The sequence below is a fragment of the Hydra vulgaris genome, chromosome 02, assembly GCF_038396675.1.
Source record: "Hydra vulgaris chromosome 02, alternate assembly HydraT2T_AEP".
Classification (NCBI taxonomy): domain Eukaryota; kingdom Metazoa; phylum Cnidaria; class Hydrozoa; order Anthoathecata; family Hydridae; genus Hydra; species Hydra vulgaris.
This window is the reverse complement of record NC_088921.1, coordinates 30,837,091-30,853,856: the sequence shown is the minus strand read 5'-3', so window position 1 is coordinate 30,853,856 and position 16,766 is coordinate 30,837,091. Positions and strand designations below refer to the sequence as shown.

The 16,766-nt window shown below is 28.1% G+C and overlaps 1 protein-coding gene across 1 annotated transcript in view; it reads right to left on the bottom strand.

Annotated features, from left to right (window-relative positions):
• Positions 1-16,766, bottom strand: part of LOC100208225 (kinesin-like protein KIF18A) — a 46,267-nt gene that overhangs the window by 12,640 nt on the left and 16,861 nt on the right. The window contains exons 8-11 of the mRNA XM_065790575.1: positions 14,674-14,789; positions 2,128-2,236; positions 1,618-1,680; positions 1,065-1,357 (exon numbers count right to left, since the gene is read on the bottom strand). Coding sequence (XP_065646647.1) covers positions 1,065-1,357; positions 1,618-1,680; positions 2,128-2,236; positions 14,674-14,789 — 581 coding nt within the window. The remainder of the gene's footprint in view (positions 1-1,064; positions 1,358-1,617; positions 1,681-2,127; positions 2,237-14,673; positions 14,790-16,766) is intronic.

Below are 16,766 nucleotides of genomic sequence, written 5' to 3'. Positions count from 1 at the left end.
GCAATATTCCTTGCCTTGCTGTTCCTATCTAATACACAATAGAATCTTTCAGTTACAGGAGTTAGCAAGTAAGCCTTAGAGCAAGAAGAGCAAAATCCATATTGTCAGAGAGTTATTAACCATTTTGATTGTCAGAGTGTAAGTTATTAGACTCAAAATCTCAAAGACTTTGCTAATAATAGGGAGTGATTAGACAACAGCAGAAGGGTTTAGAATGTTTTCTAAAAGTTTTTTAAAATTGGAACCACAGATACCATTTTCCAGTAGGTAAGAAAACAAGATTCAGTAGTAAGGACTTATTAAATAATGTAAGATAACTGAAGAGAGTTCTAGAGAACAAAGGATAATAGCCATCAACACTGAGATCCAAAGATGAAGATCTGAGATTTGAAGATGAAGATCTGAACCATCAACACCAAGATGAAAATCTGAAATTTGAAGAAAATCTGAGATCTGAAGATGAAGATCTGAGATCTGAAGAAGAAACAGCCAAATAAATTAATCTCATAAAGAGCAAGTAAATCCGGTGAATTTTGCAAGAAGTAAGACATTTGTAAATGATAGATTGAAACAGTTTGGTGGTTGCGGTGGTTTTCAATGTAACTGCATTGCATTGTAAATTTGGCAGTAGAAAAGTGATGGGTAAAAATGATTTGAAGGGATTAATCAAGATTCTAAGTCATAACTCACAAAGAAGAGCATAGGTTTAAAAGATAAATATATTAGCGACTTCGAGTTAAACTAGTTTATTCTAAAAACTCCACTTAAAAATTTTATTGGATAAAAAATCAAACAAATACAAAAAATCATTTGTTAAAATTATATAATCTTTTTTTGTTCTTAATTTTTCAACTTTTGTAACATTTTGCATTCAAATGTATCCAAGCTAATTATTTAACAGTAAATTTTTGTAATTTAATTTTTTTCAGATGAGCGCTCTTTTTTTTAAAATGGAGTTATTTGAAAAATGGTGGAAACATAATAAAGAAAAAAAGAAAATTTCATTTATTGGATTTTATTTTACAAAGATTTTGTAAAATCAAAAATGTAAACAAATCATTTACCTCTGCATTATTTTATCTTGAGCTTTACGCATTAAGAAACACTTGCGCATATGTTTCACCTGAATTTTCCATGACACGTTTTCTAGCTGTTCTAAACACAACTCATAAACTAAATTTAGCTGCGTTCGTACAATGCTGTCAGTTTGATTAACCCACTGCTCAACATCACTCTGACATCGCAAAATTTGCTTGTTATTTTCTTCAAGAGAAGACTTTAACATAATTTTTTGTTCTTCTAATTGGCTTTGTTTCAAGATAAGCGATGAACGGAAAACTTCAAGATTTTTTTGAGACTAGAATAATAAAAATGTTAAAATATAAAATCATTTTCAAGTTTAACTTTTCTAAATTAAAGCATGAAAATGAACATAATAATATATCACCTCCCCAGTACTACCAGGGATGTGGTGGGGATTGAACTCTGTTTAGCAGTGGAAAAAAAAAAGAACAAGGAAAAAAAAAAGTAGACTGGTACCAATCATTGAAATTGTTTTACAACAAATGAAATTATTAAAATCATTTAAAAAAATGTAAATCTAACCTGTTAACTAACCTGTTCAATTAAATCTTGATCAAACATGTTAGAAATTTGAAGCATATATTGAAAAGATTTTTCCTGAAAAAAAAAGAAGGGGGATTTAATATTTTAGGTGAAAACAAAGTTTGTTTTGTTATATATATATATATATATATATATATATATATATATATATATATATATATATATATATATATATATATATATATATATATATATATATATACATATATACATATATATATATATATATATACATATATATATATATATATATATATATATACATATATATATACATACACACACACACACACATATATGATTAAAATTGCCTTTGCATTATGTAACAAAGTACCATATTGTAATTAAACATGCTGTTTGCATTATGTCACATAATGCTATTTTAGTGATTTGTGATTATAAGTGCACTCTTGATTATGCAACAAAGTGACATATTTAAAGTTATATAAAAAATTGAGCCTAATAAATTGATACATACCATAAAATTAATTACAAATATACCTTGTTACTTAGCTTTATTGCTATTTCTTTTTCTAGTGCTTCACACTCAATAAACTGTTTCTTGAACATTTCTTTCTCTTTAAACAAACTGCGAATTCGTTGCTCATGGCTATAAAAAAATATATTTAATATGCATAAATTGTGGGACTAATATAGATATACTAAATGTTTACATATTATAGATCATAACATTGGTACACATTTTTTTATAGATCATTTCATCTTGACTTAATAAAAGCAATATTTTTTTACATATTCACTTTCAAAAGCGAAGGATACCATGACAGTCAAAGAGGCTACCATGACAGTCAAAGAGGATACCATGACAGTCAAAGAGGATACCATGACAGTCAAAGAGGCTACCATGACAGTCAAAGAGGATACCATGACAGTCAAAGAGGATACCATGACAGTCAAAGAGGATACCATGACAGTCAAAGAGGATACCATGACAGTCAAAGAGGATACCATGACAGTCAAAGAGGATACCATGACAGTCAAAGAGGATACCATGACAGTCAAAGAGGCTACCAATGTTTTAAAAATATTTGTTATTGCAACCCACTGTCTCTTTATCAAAACAAAATAAGAAAAAGATTTTGTTACTACCATTATTATAAAACTTTGAATTTTTTTATATTTTTACTTTTCATATTTAATTCATTTTTTACTTTTCATTTACATATATTTGAATATTTTTTTCTGAATTCACTTTGTCAAAAAAAAAAAGAAGTGAATTAAAAGAGTTTCGATTACTAACTGTCATTGATTTAGGTACTAAATTTTATTAAAACAGGTGCTTACTGTCATTTTGTTAAAACAGGTGCTTACTGCCATGTCATGTTGTGTTGTTACTGTCGTTGACTTAAGTACAAACTTTTATTGAAGCAGGTACTTTCATTAACTTAGGTACTAAAAAGATTTATAATTAAAATGAATGGCATTTTTTGTTCTCAAAAAGAAATATAAAAACCAAGAATTTAGATACATTTGATAATTTTAGATGAAAAAAATTTGTTGGAAGCTGTTTAACCAAAAAGTTCTGGATGCAATTCTTTTCATGGACATGACTTATTTACAAATGTGCTATTTGTCATTGAGGCTAGACTTTTTTTTTGCCTTATATGACCTTGAGTTTAGATAAACATACAAAAACATAAAAATTTGTTGGAAGTTATTTCACCTAAATACCAAAAAGTTCTGGATGCAATTCTTTTCATGGACATGACATATTTACAAATGTGCTAATTGTCATTGAGGCTAGACTTTTTTTTACCTGATATGACTCTATTGTTTATTATTTAGGCTGATTTGTCATACATCAGCCATATTCTAATGATACTACCATGTACACTACTTTGCCAAGCATCTGTAAAAGTTGCAGAGGCAGCATAATGTCTAACAATGTTTAAAGTCTAATCTTTTTAATAATATTCAATTTTAATTTATGTTTTTTATCCTTCTGTTGAAAATTTTATGTTTTTTATCTTTCTGTTGAAAATTTTAAATTATCCAACACAGCTCTAACATCTATAAAACTAAATAAATAATGTGATGTTAATTTTTATGATGTTAATATTTTTAAACATGTGTTATTACTGAGCTACTTTGCTCCTTAAACTTGGTTTAAAACCAACTGTTCAACCAACTAATTAAATACATATTATATTTATTTAATTAACTATTTAATTATATACACACCACTGGTCAAAAGTTTGGGTTCACTTGAAAAATTTAATAAGGTGCACAAGAAAAAAAAGATTGTAAGTAAAAAGTATTTATTTATATATACATTCTTTTTTTATACATACATTTTTCCGATAATTTTTCATTACTTATATTGTTTTCAATAAAATAATCTTTCAACAAAATAAAATGATAATTAATCATAAAAAATCTTTCAGTATTTTTTTTTCTTTTTCTTCAAAGTACCCTCCTTTTGCTTTTATTACAACAGCACATACTCTGTGCATTCTTACAATCAATTTCTACAATGATTCAGTTGATATTTGATTCCGGCATGTTTGCATGAATACCCAAAGGTGTTTTTGATTGGTTGGTTGCATTTTTCTCACATTTCTGTTTATCTTGTCTCACAACAACTCTGTTGGGTTTAAATCAGGCGACTGAGAAGGCCATAACATATAATATATATATTTTTTCTTTGGCTGCAATATAATTTCTGCAGAATTTACAGCTATGTTTAGGACCATTATTCTGTTGAAAAATAAATCTGAGAGACTTCTTTTTGAGCATGGAAATTCTTGTTTTTGGTATTATTTTTGTCCATAATGTCCTCAATTCCCACAAGATCACCAACTTTGTTTCCATCACAGTATCCCCAGACCATGATTGACCACCATACTTGACTGTTGAGATCATTCGTTATTTTATCATGCGTTCTCCAATTAACCAGCAAACATTTTGTTGACAATTTCTTTTGAAAATTCTGAACTTTGATTTATTTGAAAACAAGACTTGAGAACATTGTTGAATTGTCTAATCTGTATGTAATTTTGCGTATCTCAATTTTTTAATTTTATTTAGTTTGTGTAGTAATGGTTTTTTTTGGCAACAACACATCCTTTTAAGCCATAATTGTAAAGGCATTGTTTTACAGTTGAAACGCATTATAGAAAGTTCTTGGCAAATTTTAGGAGCACTTTGAGTACAATTTCTTTTACTTTGAACGCAGATAAATTTGTCTTAGTGACTCAGAGTTAATTAGTTAGATTAATTAAAGTTAGAAAAAGTTAATTAGTTAAAGAGTTCTAGATCTATCTGAAGGATGACAACACTGATTACAGCCTTATTTGCAATACTCTGATGGCTGCATTTTGAGAAGCATTGGTTTTTGAAGTAATTTTCTGCATTGAGTAATTTTCCTTGTGTAATGCCACAATAACAGCTCGTTTTTCTACACTTTTTTACTCATATTTCTTTAATCAAAACATAAAATATATACTTTTGTTCAAATTTCAATACTAGGACAACATTATTTAAACTAATTTCAATGTGCATAACAATTATTCTATAAATGTTAGAATATTTAACACAAACAATCTTTTCGATTACCTTTCTGTATATAAATTCTATGAAATATGGCGATAAAAAAAAGCAAAATATCTCCAAATATTATCAAAAAATATACCTTATAATAACAGCAAAATATCTCCAAACATTATTGAAAAGTATACCCAATTATACCAGCAAAATATCTCCAAACATTATCGAAAAATATACCCAATTACAACAACAAAATATCTCAAAATATTATCGAAAAATATACCTAATTACAACAGTAAAATATCTCCAAATATTATCGAAAAATATACCCTATTATAACCTCAAAACTATCCCATAGTAATCATTATTGTAATGATAATAAACAAATCGACAGCTTGTAATACAAGTGTCTTAATTATCTAATTTATGTAAATTTTAAGTTGTATAAATGTTAAATAATATTTTTATATAAAATCACAATAAAAAACTCATACAAAAAGAACTTTTACCATATAAAAAAAGTTAAATTGACTCAAATTAGATTTTTATAAATAATTTTAATAAACTATCGATATGACACTTGTATTTTGAACTGGCAATATACTCTATGTTCACTAATAGGGTGTGTGAATCTTTTATAATCAAAATGTCATAATAAATGCTTAAAATTACTTGTGGCTATAACTCTCTCTCAACTCTATAACTCCGAAACACAAACCTTGACAAACAAGGCCGCTGCGCGGAAAAACAAGTTGAGCGTGGTACTACCAGGGATGTGGTGGAAATTGAACTCGGAACCTCTCACTTATGAAGCGAGCATTCTACCACTACACCACTACCGCATATGAATCCAGCTACTGTCTTGTAAAAGGTCTACTAAGCAAAGATTTAAGGGGTGAACAAATTCTATCTGTTGACCAGCTTTGCACACATTCTTTATCTGTTAGGCTGGTGTAGATGTATTTATAATACATTGTTTCCAGTTTAGGATGTTGAATTCTGGACTCATTGCATGGGTTTTGCTTGTGTCTCTGTTTTTATGACTAGGCAACTCATTCTATTGACTTCTATTAATGAGGGTACATCTCTAAAATCCAGTTTTATGGTTCTGAGGGTTAAGTGGTAATCAGGTTTCCCAAACTCTGTGGTAGCTTTAAGAGAGGCTGATCCCATTAACAGCTGCTAAGTATCAGAGCAACAAAAGTGCAATGTTGCGCATGGGTGGTGTTCCTATTTATACTTTTGGTTTGCATTGGCGAGGCCACATTCGGAGCCCTCTCTTATGGCTTAGGGTTTATTAATAGTTAATAAGGCAATTGCTTGGACTTAAATAATGTACTAAGCACTATCTGCACTTTGAGCCAAGTTCTTTAATTAGTTTAAAAAATGACAAAAGTATCAAAAACTATATAACACAAAAAAACCATTATCACCACTAAGTTCTCTAAATCTATCATTCACTAATATTTGCGGTCTTCATAACATTCTCTTGTTGAGTCTTATCTCTTTCAAAGTTCACCAGACCTGCTTACTCTTTGTGAAACAAATTTGTGTTTAGCTGTTTCATCTTGTGATCTTCATGTTAATCTTCCTTTAATTAGTAAAGACTCCAATAGTCACAAGCGTAGTCTGGGCCTTTCAATTTGAAGAATATTTATCAGGAAACTAAGTTTGAATCCACAGACTATTCTTTTATGTGCTTAGCACCACTTCTCTCTATCACCTTTCTTTGTTCTATATCACTCTCCTTCATTTCAAGACTGCACTCTTTTACTTGTTGTTTCTGATCAAATAACAGGCCTCTTTTCTTTATACTTCAGCCAATATTGTTGTTGTGGGTGACATTAACGCTTTATCACACTGAATAGCTTAGCTCTAGTGTCAGTCTCTATGCAGACATAAAGCCCCACAACTTTTGCCTTTCTCAATCTCTAAGGCAAATAGTCAACTTTTCAATTCGCTTTCCAGACAATCTGAATCATTTACCTTCTCACTCAACTTGTTTCTGATCCTCCTCAGTGCTCAGTTTTGCCACATTCACCTTTAGATGCTTCTGATCATGGTTTGATCTCTCTAAAACTATTATCTCATTCTTCTTTATCATCAGAATTCTCCCTATTATTGTACTTCTCACAACTACATTAAAGCTGACTAGGACTCTTTCTGTGATTTTCTTCATGATGCCCTTGGGTAGAAATCTTTAGTCTTTCCGCTGACATATATGCTTCTTATGTAACTTGGGTTCAGGCTGGCAAAGAGTTTTTTATATTTCCTCTCGAAGAAGTTTCCAAGTCAAGCTTCACTCTTTTCCATGGTTTTCATTGTCATAGTCGCCAAAACGATTCTTCAGAAAACAGGTGTCTGTTTACTATTGCTAGAAACCTTTGTAAAAAGGATGTCTAAAACCAAGGCCTGCTATTCTCAGGTCACAAAATCTTGCATTTCATCTCAAAAATAAAACTTCTGAAGAATCTTTAAATGTGTCTATAATAAGGACAAATCTGCTATTCCACCTCTCTTGCATGATTTAGATTTTTTTACCTTACCTAAAGACAAAGCTGAATTGTTTGCTAAAAACTTTTTGTTAATCTCATTTCTTGATTCCACCAATTACATCCTACTGGATATAGTGGACAAACAGGTTGATCCATTGCTTGACATTCATACCATTCCAGCTTCTGAATCTAAAGTGATTTCTACTATTTAGACTCTTCTATGGACAACATATAGTTATAATCAACAACTATTTAACAAGTTTTGAGTCTTGAATCTACTAATTTTCTTTCTGATCATTAATATGGATTTCGATGTTCTAGTTCTATTGCTGATTTGTTAACAGTAACTGATAGGTTTTATTGTGCATTAGATAGATGTAGAAAGATTAGGGCTATCGCTCTCAAAATTTCTAAAGCCTTGGATAAAATTTGGCATGCTGGTCTTCTCCATAAGCTCTCTTCTTATGGTGTATCTGTATCAGGTAATATTTTTAAGATTATTGAATCTTTCTTAACCAATTGTAGTATAAAAGTTGTCCTCAACAAATAGCACTCTTCTTCATTTCCTATAACTTAAGGCTCTCTGATTTCTTGGAGGGGGCATTTGAGCTTGAAATCTTGGATCTCACTTCTGCTACAGCATGGGGGTCTCAGTGGCTGGTGAACTTTAACTCAGATAAAACTCAATTTTTTTCAGCTAAGATGTTATTGTAAAAGTCTAGACCATTCTATATTTATGAATGGTAATGTATTCAATGAGTCATCTACATCTTCTAGGACAAACTCTTACTTCTGATCTTTCTCGGTACCCATATATCAAATCCATTGCAAAATCAGCATTCGCTAAGGTTGCATCTCTTTATTGTGCTTGCCACTTTCTCATTCTGGATTCTATTCTTTATATCTATAAATTTCTAATCTGTCCTCGTATGGAATGCTGTAGCCATATCTGGAGCGGATCTTCATATAATGCCCTTTCTCTTTTAGACAAGGTGCAAAAATGCATTATAAACAAAGTTAGATCTGCTAATGCAGCCAACCTCCAACAATTATCACAATCATAGCCAACCTTCAACAATTGTCACCTTGTCATAATGTTGCTTCTCTTTCTCTTTATTATAAATATTATATGGTTTTTTTTTGTCCAGTTATTTTCTTTTAACACCAGTTCTTTAGAATTCGCTCCCTTCATCTTGTTTTCATGATTTGTATTTTTGATGCTTTTAAGTTGACTGTTAAATCTTATCTTGTTTTACAACGCTTTATAACTTTTCCCATAACTTCCAACTCTAATAGTAGTTACTTGCAGCCTTGTTAGAAGTGAATATGTTTAATATATATATATATATATATATATATATATATATATATATATATATATATATATATAGCTTTTAAATATAAAGCTGTTTTTATATATAGCTTTTATATATGTTTTTGGGGTGGAGAGTACCCCGCATGAATTTTTTTTAATTTTTAAACTTTCTGCTAATTCCAAAATGATAAAAAATGATTATAAATCAATATTAAATCAATTTCAGTACTATTTCCCAATTAAATACTAACCCTGTTTATTCTCTATAAAAATGAAAAATAAATTAAAAAAAAAACACTTCCAAAAAAACTGAAAAGAATGGTCAACATCTAAAAAATAATAATCTCTAATTAATTTTCTATTTGAAACTGAGCCTGTTCTTACAATAATGTAATACAAATACTCTACTAAGGTATTGGTGTAGTAATAGAGCTGCCTTATACATAAAAGCTGGTGTTTCCAAGTTTAAGAGTTAAGAGAGGGTTGAAACAACAACTTGAAAAAAATAATGAGTAGCCTCCTTTATTGTAAGAAATTAGTAATAATGATAAAACAAACACAAATATTATATTTATTATATATTAATTTTGATAAACAGATGCTTATCAACAAATATAAATAAATATTTAAAACCTTAAAATGCGCGTTGTTCTTCAGGTTAGGAATTCAGAAATAGTCAACCCATTAACAATCTTACAGATTATTGTAGGTTAAACAAGAAATAATATAAAAAAATTAATGAAAGAGAATATTCATCCTTGGCATTACATTTTATCTAATTGTTGGTAGCATTTTCATTTTGACAAAAAGTTCTTCATTAAATGTTGAATATCATTATACTTTAAAATATTTTATAATTTTGCAAAACAATTTGAGTTGCTAGAACAATGTTACTGAAAGAAACAATGAACAATGAAACAAACCAACAGTGAATAATGTTACTAAAAGAAACTCAAGTATTATTTACCTTTAGTTTAATTAAAAAAGAACAAAAATTGTTTTTCAAATACCAGACGTAGTTTGATAGGACTTATCTAACAACTAACAATAACTATACTTCATATATGTCTAGAATAACTATATTACTAAACTTCATATACTTCATATACATCTAGAATAACTATTAAACTACTCACATACACAACTATTGTAATATATTTTATATTATTATTCATATTTTTATATTAATTTTATATTTTTTTAATAAATATATAATGCACATTATCACACAAACCAATATTTTAAACAAGTATTAAAACATATAACTATTCCACAACTATTAGCTAACTAAAAACAAGTTAATAATAACATTAACCTAACTACTAAACAATTTTCGTCCCATAATGATCTAAAATACAAATATAACGTCCACTAGCAAAATTAAATTTTTACTACTTGCCTGAAGATTGTGGTAACACATGAAACTCAGAGTTGCAATATTAAATTATATTATAAACATCAGAAAAATCATTTCAATCAGATTTTTCTGATTGAAATGATTTTTTATTGTTTCATCAATAAAGACTCATTGAAATGAGTCTTTATTAATGAGGAAAAAAGAGGTAGATAATCAGGATCACATTTCCCTGATCGTCGACCTCTTTTTTCTAATTTTTATTTCAGTTATTATGAGGTTTTTCAGACTTAAAATGGATTGGGGAATAATACATGGAAAAATCATGTACAATAAAAATAAAGCATCATTATTACATTTATGAAAGTATTGTTAGTATGTTGTCATTGTTACTATTGTTATTAAAGTACATTTAAAATTTAATCAAAGTAAAATGTAAAAATGCTATGTTTTCATTGACTCTATAAACTATTTTGATAAATAGCATTCAGAACAAAATAAACTGAATAACGCAAGTAATGCAAAAGTAAAATATAAAACTAAAATCAACATATATATAAAAGATGAAAAAGAGATATACACCAAAAAGTTCAGAAAATATAATACTGAAAAAATGATAAAAATTTAAACAAAATTTTTTATTTGTTGTTAAAAAGATGAAAAAGTATTGCCACATAAATACTAAAAATCTTTTAAAAAATAAATAATAACTTATATAATATACTTTTAAATACCTTTTAAATATCTATATAAATTTAGATTTTACTGTATATAAATAATAATAAATTAATATTTTTTTTTTTTTTTTTTAGATTATTCACCTCCCCAAGGCCCGAGGGGGGCCACTACAGTCGAGGAGGATACTCATTTTTTTTTTTTTTTTTTAATATATTTTTTTTTTTCTAGTCATTATTTGTGGTGCAACCCTCTCTCAACTCTTTAACTCCGAAACACGAACATTGCCGAGCAAGGCCGCTGCGCGGAGAAACTAAGTTGAGCGCGGTACTTCCAGGGACGTGGTGGGAGTCGAACTCCGAACCTCTCGCTTACAAAGCGAGCGCTCTTACCACTACACCACTACCGCATAAAAATTTTAAACATCTTTACTTTTCTTAAATAATAAATCAATTGTATTATCTAATTTTTTTATCTCTTCTTTCTTCTTTTTCCTATCTTCAATAATAACTTTTGCTTCAATAACATAAGCATAAGCTTTTTCAGCATCTTTTGCAGCCTTCACAAGAACTGCTTCTGAATCACTTTTAGTTGTTTTTTTTTTCACTTTTTCCAGAATAACCTTTTTAGGTTGTAAGTCTTTTATGTCTATAGCAAGTAAGTCACTTTTTCGCTTTCGAGCATCTGTAAGCTCAGTTTCTTTTCAAGCAGCCATTTCAATTTTTTGTTGACTCCGTGATTTTTTGACAGATTCTCTCAGTTCCTTAGAAATAACTATAAATTGCGGGTTTAAGTCATGAGCTTTCATATCGTCATACACAATTCTTTGGCTTATTAATGATTTACTCATTAAACTAGGTTGTAATATATTCTTGTTAATGTTAAACCCTCTTTTAACCGCTGCTTGACCATGAAAAAGAGTAAACACCATTTTGATTAATTTGGACAGTGGCGGATAATCATCTAAACCACCAACTTTAGAAAAAAAGAACTCATCCAATCTATCAACTGTTTTGTTAAAATTCATGAAAAGTTCCCAGTTTTTAGAGACAATCTTTTCTAAATATCTCTTGAATTAGGTATTTACCTCATCCTCCCACCTTTTGGGGTAACCCAATTCAATTAAATCAAGTTATCAACCAAATCACTTATCCTTTCCTTTGCCATTTTTTCATTGCACATTATTTCTGGGTCAAGACATTTTACATTTCGCACAATGGCATATTTTAAAGGCAATTTTTCCACCAACTTTTTATGTCAACGACTGTAGAAAACGATTTGGTAGCTTATGCACGAAGGCTGCTTACTCTTTGGTAGAGATTCCCAAAACCTCCACATTTTACAAATGCAATCCCAAATATTAACAGCTCTTAAAGCCACCTTTTCATCATCAACCCATCGAGTACCACAAAAAAGAAGAGGAAATTGATTACTTTCAGTCACAATAGGTCTTCCCATTTGGCAGGAGAATCATGGAGAAGTTTATAAAGAGCTTTTAAAATCTTTTTAATACCCCAGTCTGTTTTGTTTTCCCCAGTTTTGAATGATATGAATCCAATGAAGACCACAAGATCCAGTTGGAATTAGTTTGTTAATGTCATTTTTGGCATGATAGTTTTGTAACTCAGAGTAGAAGGCCCAATTTACATTTGGGCCATCCATAGTTACCTGAATAAGTTTGGTTTTATTCAAAGATTCTATAACTTTAATAAAAACTGATTAAAAATGAGGAGCTATTCCAAAATTTATATAATATGAGCACTTGTCTTTTTGAAGAGAGAACTTTTCAGCTATAGCACTGTCAGGAAACATTGATTTAAACAAAATCAAAAGTCTATCACTAGAACGAAAAGAAAATGATGACAAAACATTTTTAAGTGTCATTCTAATCTCTGCATCAATAACAGAATCTGACACAACATACAACTAAAGAGTGGGACTTGAACTGTGTTTTTTGACAAAGTGTTTGTTACGACATGTATATTTTTTTTGACACATTGGTAAATGGTATACATGTCGTTTTTAAGTGAAGAGACAAACATTAACAATCCTTCTTTCCTGTTGAATGACTATTTAATGCTCACTGGCCCATACTTCACAGTTCAATTATTTTTTTTGGATGTGGACAAAATCTACATTTTGTTGAGGTATATGTATCCCCACACATTAAACAAGCTTTATATTATGGTATTTGTAACCACTGAACATCAAAATATGTTAAGTTCATTATTAAATTTACTTAAACTTGTTCTAGTCTAAATAAAATAAAAAAACTGATTAAAAACATCATATAGTTATCTACTAGTTAATAAAAGCTAGTTACTAATCAAGCTCAAAAAAAATAATTTTCTTTTAGAGTTAAACTGAGTGTTAAAAAAAAAAGACTCAATTAAATAGCTTCTAAAATAAGATAAGTAATAAAAACCCTGATTTTTCCCCTGATTTTTCTAAAAATTAACCTAATTTCTCTCTGATTTTTTTGAAGACATTTAAATTCCCTGACTTTTCCATGATTTTCCTGATCTGGCAGACACCCTGTATATATATACACAGGCTTGGACAGGAACGGCGTATGATCACACGCTGTAACTGACCACACTTTTCATTTTTTTCTTTACAATTAGACCATGGTGGTATAGATGTTTAAACAATTTAAATGCTATCAAAAAAATTGTTACGTTATAAATAACTTTTAATCATTGATCTAAGTTTTTATTTTACGCAAAAGCTTTAAATAAAATAAAAAACTGATTGTTTGAAAATAGTGATTGTTTAAAATAAACATATTTTGTGTGAATTAACAAATGAAGTTATATTTAAATTTTTAATGATAAATTTAAATATAATAATTTGTTTGAAACTATTTTTCCATGTCTTCTTTTAAAAGATAATTTTTTAAGTTACTTTAAATTATGAATTAGTTAAATTAAATTTACTGTTGCAATGGAATGATTTAATTGTTTTATTTATTTTTACTATTTTTACAAAGAACTGTTTAAAACTTCTTTTTTTTAACTTGACTAACTGATCAAAGCATGAAATGATTAAAAATTACATATTAAATACAGTATTTTTTTAAACAATTTTTTTTTTGAAACTTTTAAAAAAAAATATGTTTATACAATTTAAAAATAATATATTTTTAAATTGTATAAAATTTTAAAAGTAATATTATTTAAATATAATAACAACACTTTTAAGTAATTTAAATAAAATTTATTCATTCATTAAACAAACATTAGAAGTAATTTGTAAAAGCATTTTGCGTAACTTTAATAAAACGTTTTCAAAAGATAAATTTTTAAGTAATTTATTTTAAATGCAATCAAAAATGCAATAAAAAGTAATTTTTGCTTGGAGTTTGAGTTTTTTGAGTTTTAATTTAGTGCTTATATATTTTCTTTTACGTAAGAAATTGCTTTCTTTTTTAAATTTAATTTTTTTATTTTTATTCTAGTTTAAGTTGAGCTAGTGTTTCTTTTTTTAGCACATTTCTAAAATGTTAAAAAATCATTTAAACACCTAAACAGTCATAGCCAAGTTGTCAAAAAATAAAACCATTTGCGTGGTCAGCAATAGAGCTCGATCGCATGGCATGCGATCGAGCGCTATTGCTGTCCAAGCCTGTATACACCCACACAAATAACTTTCAACAAAGCTGCAGGTAACTACATACATAAATCTTACAGGAGTTTATTTACCTTTTCAGTATGTTTTTATCAGTTTCGCCTAAGGTGTATGTTCCTTCAATTTCTTTAGTTTTTTCGTGTAACAATTTTTCTTCTAGTTTTTTATTTTTTTCTTGTAGTAGAACAACCTATTTATAAATAAATGAATCCATTAAAAATAAATTACTATTGTTATTTAATTTATCTTTTTAATAATAAGATTTTTAATACTTTTTTAAGCTTTTTAAACTTTTTAAGTTTTAATAATACTACTTTTACTTAAATATTTATACAACAATTATTGACTCAAATTTCATATCAAAAGAAAAAAAATAAAGAGAAAAAAAAACCTTAAACGATCTCAGTTTTGTTTAAGAGTACTATGCATAGATTATTAATTAAGTAGATTTCAAAGTGTATTAATAAAGAGTCCTAATCCTTAAGTAACACTTAATTCTACTAGTAAGGCTATGCTCACATTGGTTCCCTGTAAAATGACTTTGCTTGTATTTTTTTTTTTGGAGTTATAAGTTTAAGACAGAAAAATAAATAAAAGATTCTTCATGGTATTGACACACAATGAACCCAGAGGTGGAAATAAATAAAATATTTTTTTGAGAATGCCTATAAGAATTATTTATTTAGAAAGCCAGATAAACTTGTGGATAAATAGAAAAAAAATGTTTCTAGCTAATTTCTAAGTGACGATGTGTATTTTTGAAGTTGATGAATTTTCAAATTTTTTATTTATCTATAAACATTTAAAAAATGCAGGTAGTTTTTTGTTTTAAAATGATTTTACCAACATGAAAATTGGTAAACAGCTTATGTAAAAGTTGTTTTTAATTTGATAGGGAATATATTTTTGATTAAAATAATTTAAAATGTGTAATTTGGTTTAATTAAACTTTTTTTTGAGTTTTTCAAACTTTTTCAGTTTTTTATTTACACGATTTAAAAAAGTTTAACAGTAAACTTTTTTCTTCTTCTTAAAATATGTGAATATTTTATTTAGGACAAATATAAAAATACAAGAAATATAAAAAATGTTTAACTTTTATTCATTTATTTGATTTTGATTGTGTTTTAACACACATAAACTAATTATTTAATGTAATGGAGGAAAATAAAAATGTAAAATAATTCACTGAAATAAATTCATTAGAATTTATTTCAGTGAATTATTAGAGAGAGTTAGAGAAGGATTCCCGAATAATCGATCATTAAAAGAAACATGGATATTGTATGAAAACACTAGTTAATAAGGATGGTATCATTCCTACTAAAACTGGAGATTTTGCAACAAGAAAAGGATTGACTAAAAAGCCATAAACCCAACTCAATCCAAAAAACCCAACCCAAAAAAACTAACCCAAAAAAACCCAACCCAAAAAATCCAACCCAAAAACCTAACCCAAAAACCCAACCCAAAAAAGAAATTATTATCTTCTATAAAAGATCTATGCACTCCTATGTACAAAGATGTTACTACTACATTCTTAAATCAGTGTAATACTTTGTAGTTTCTTGTCTACATAATATGCCATGACACAAATTAACTGCACTCTTTATGGAGTCCTTCATCACTTAGATGAATTAATTATTTCTTATGATGGCTAAGGCCTTGACAATTTATCTGAAAAAGGTCTAGAAGCAAACAATAAAGATATAAGAAACTATTGTAAGCTTCTTTCTCAGAAGACATTGCATTTAGAACAACTTACAGATGTGATAAGTCTTTTTTTTTTTTTGATCCTGCTGTTTTAAATTGTATTATCCATTCGCACTTTTCAAAACTATGCCAAGATTGTTGTTCAAATGAGCATACAAGCTTATCTCATGAGCATATTTTTTCAAAAACAAAAAGAGATATTTTGATATGTTTGAAAACCTTAAATATGATTAGTTATGAAGTTATTAACATTTTTTACTTTTATCTTTATATATAATACATAAATATATGCAGCAATATTAAACAATCAGAACTCTTTCCTTATAATTTTATTATACTAACATTATTTGAAATCCAAATTTGATCAAATACTTGTTTTTAAGAACTAAACTTCTTATCAATAAACATTGATAAGAAGTTTAGTACTTACTAAACTTACCAGACCCCTAAATTG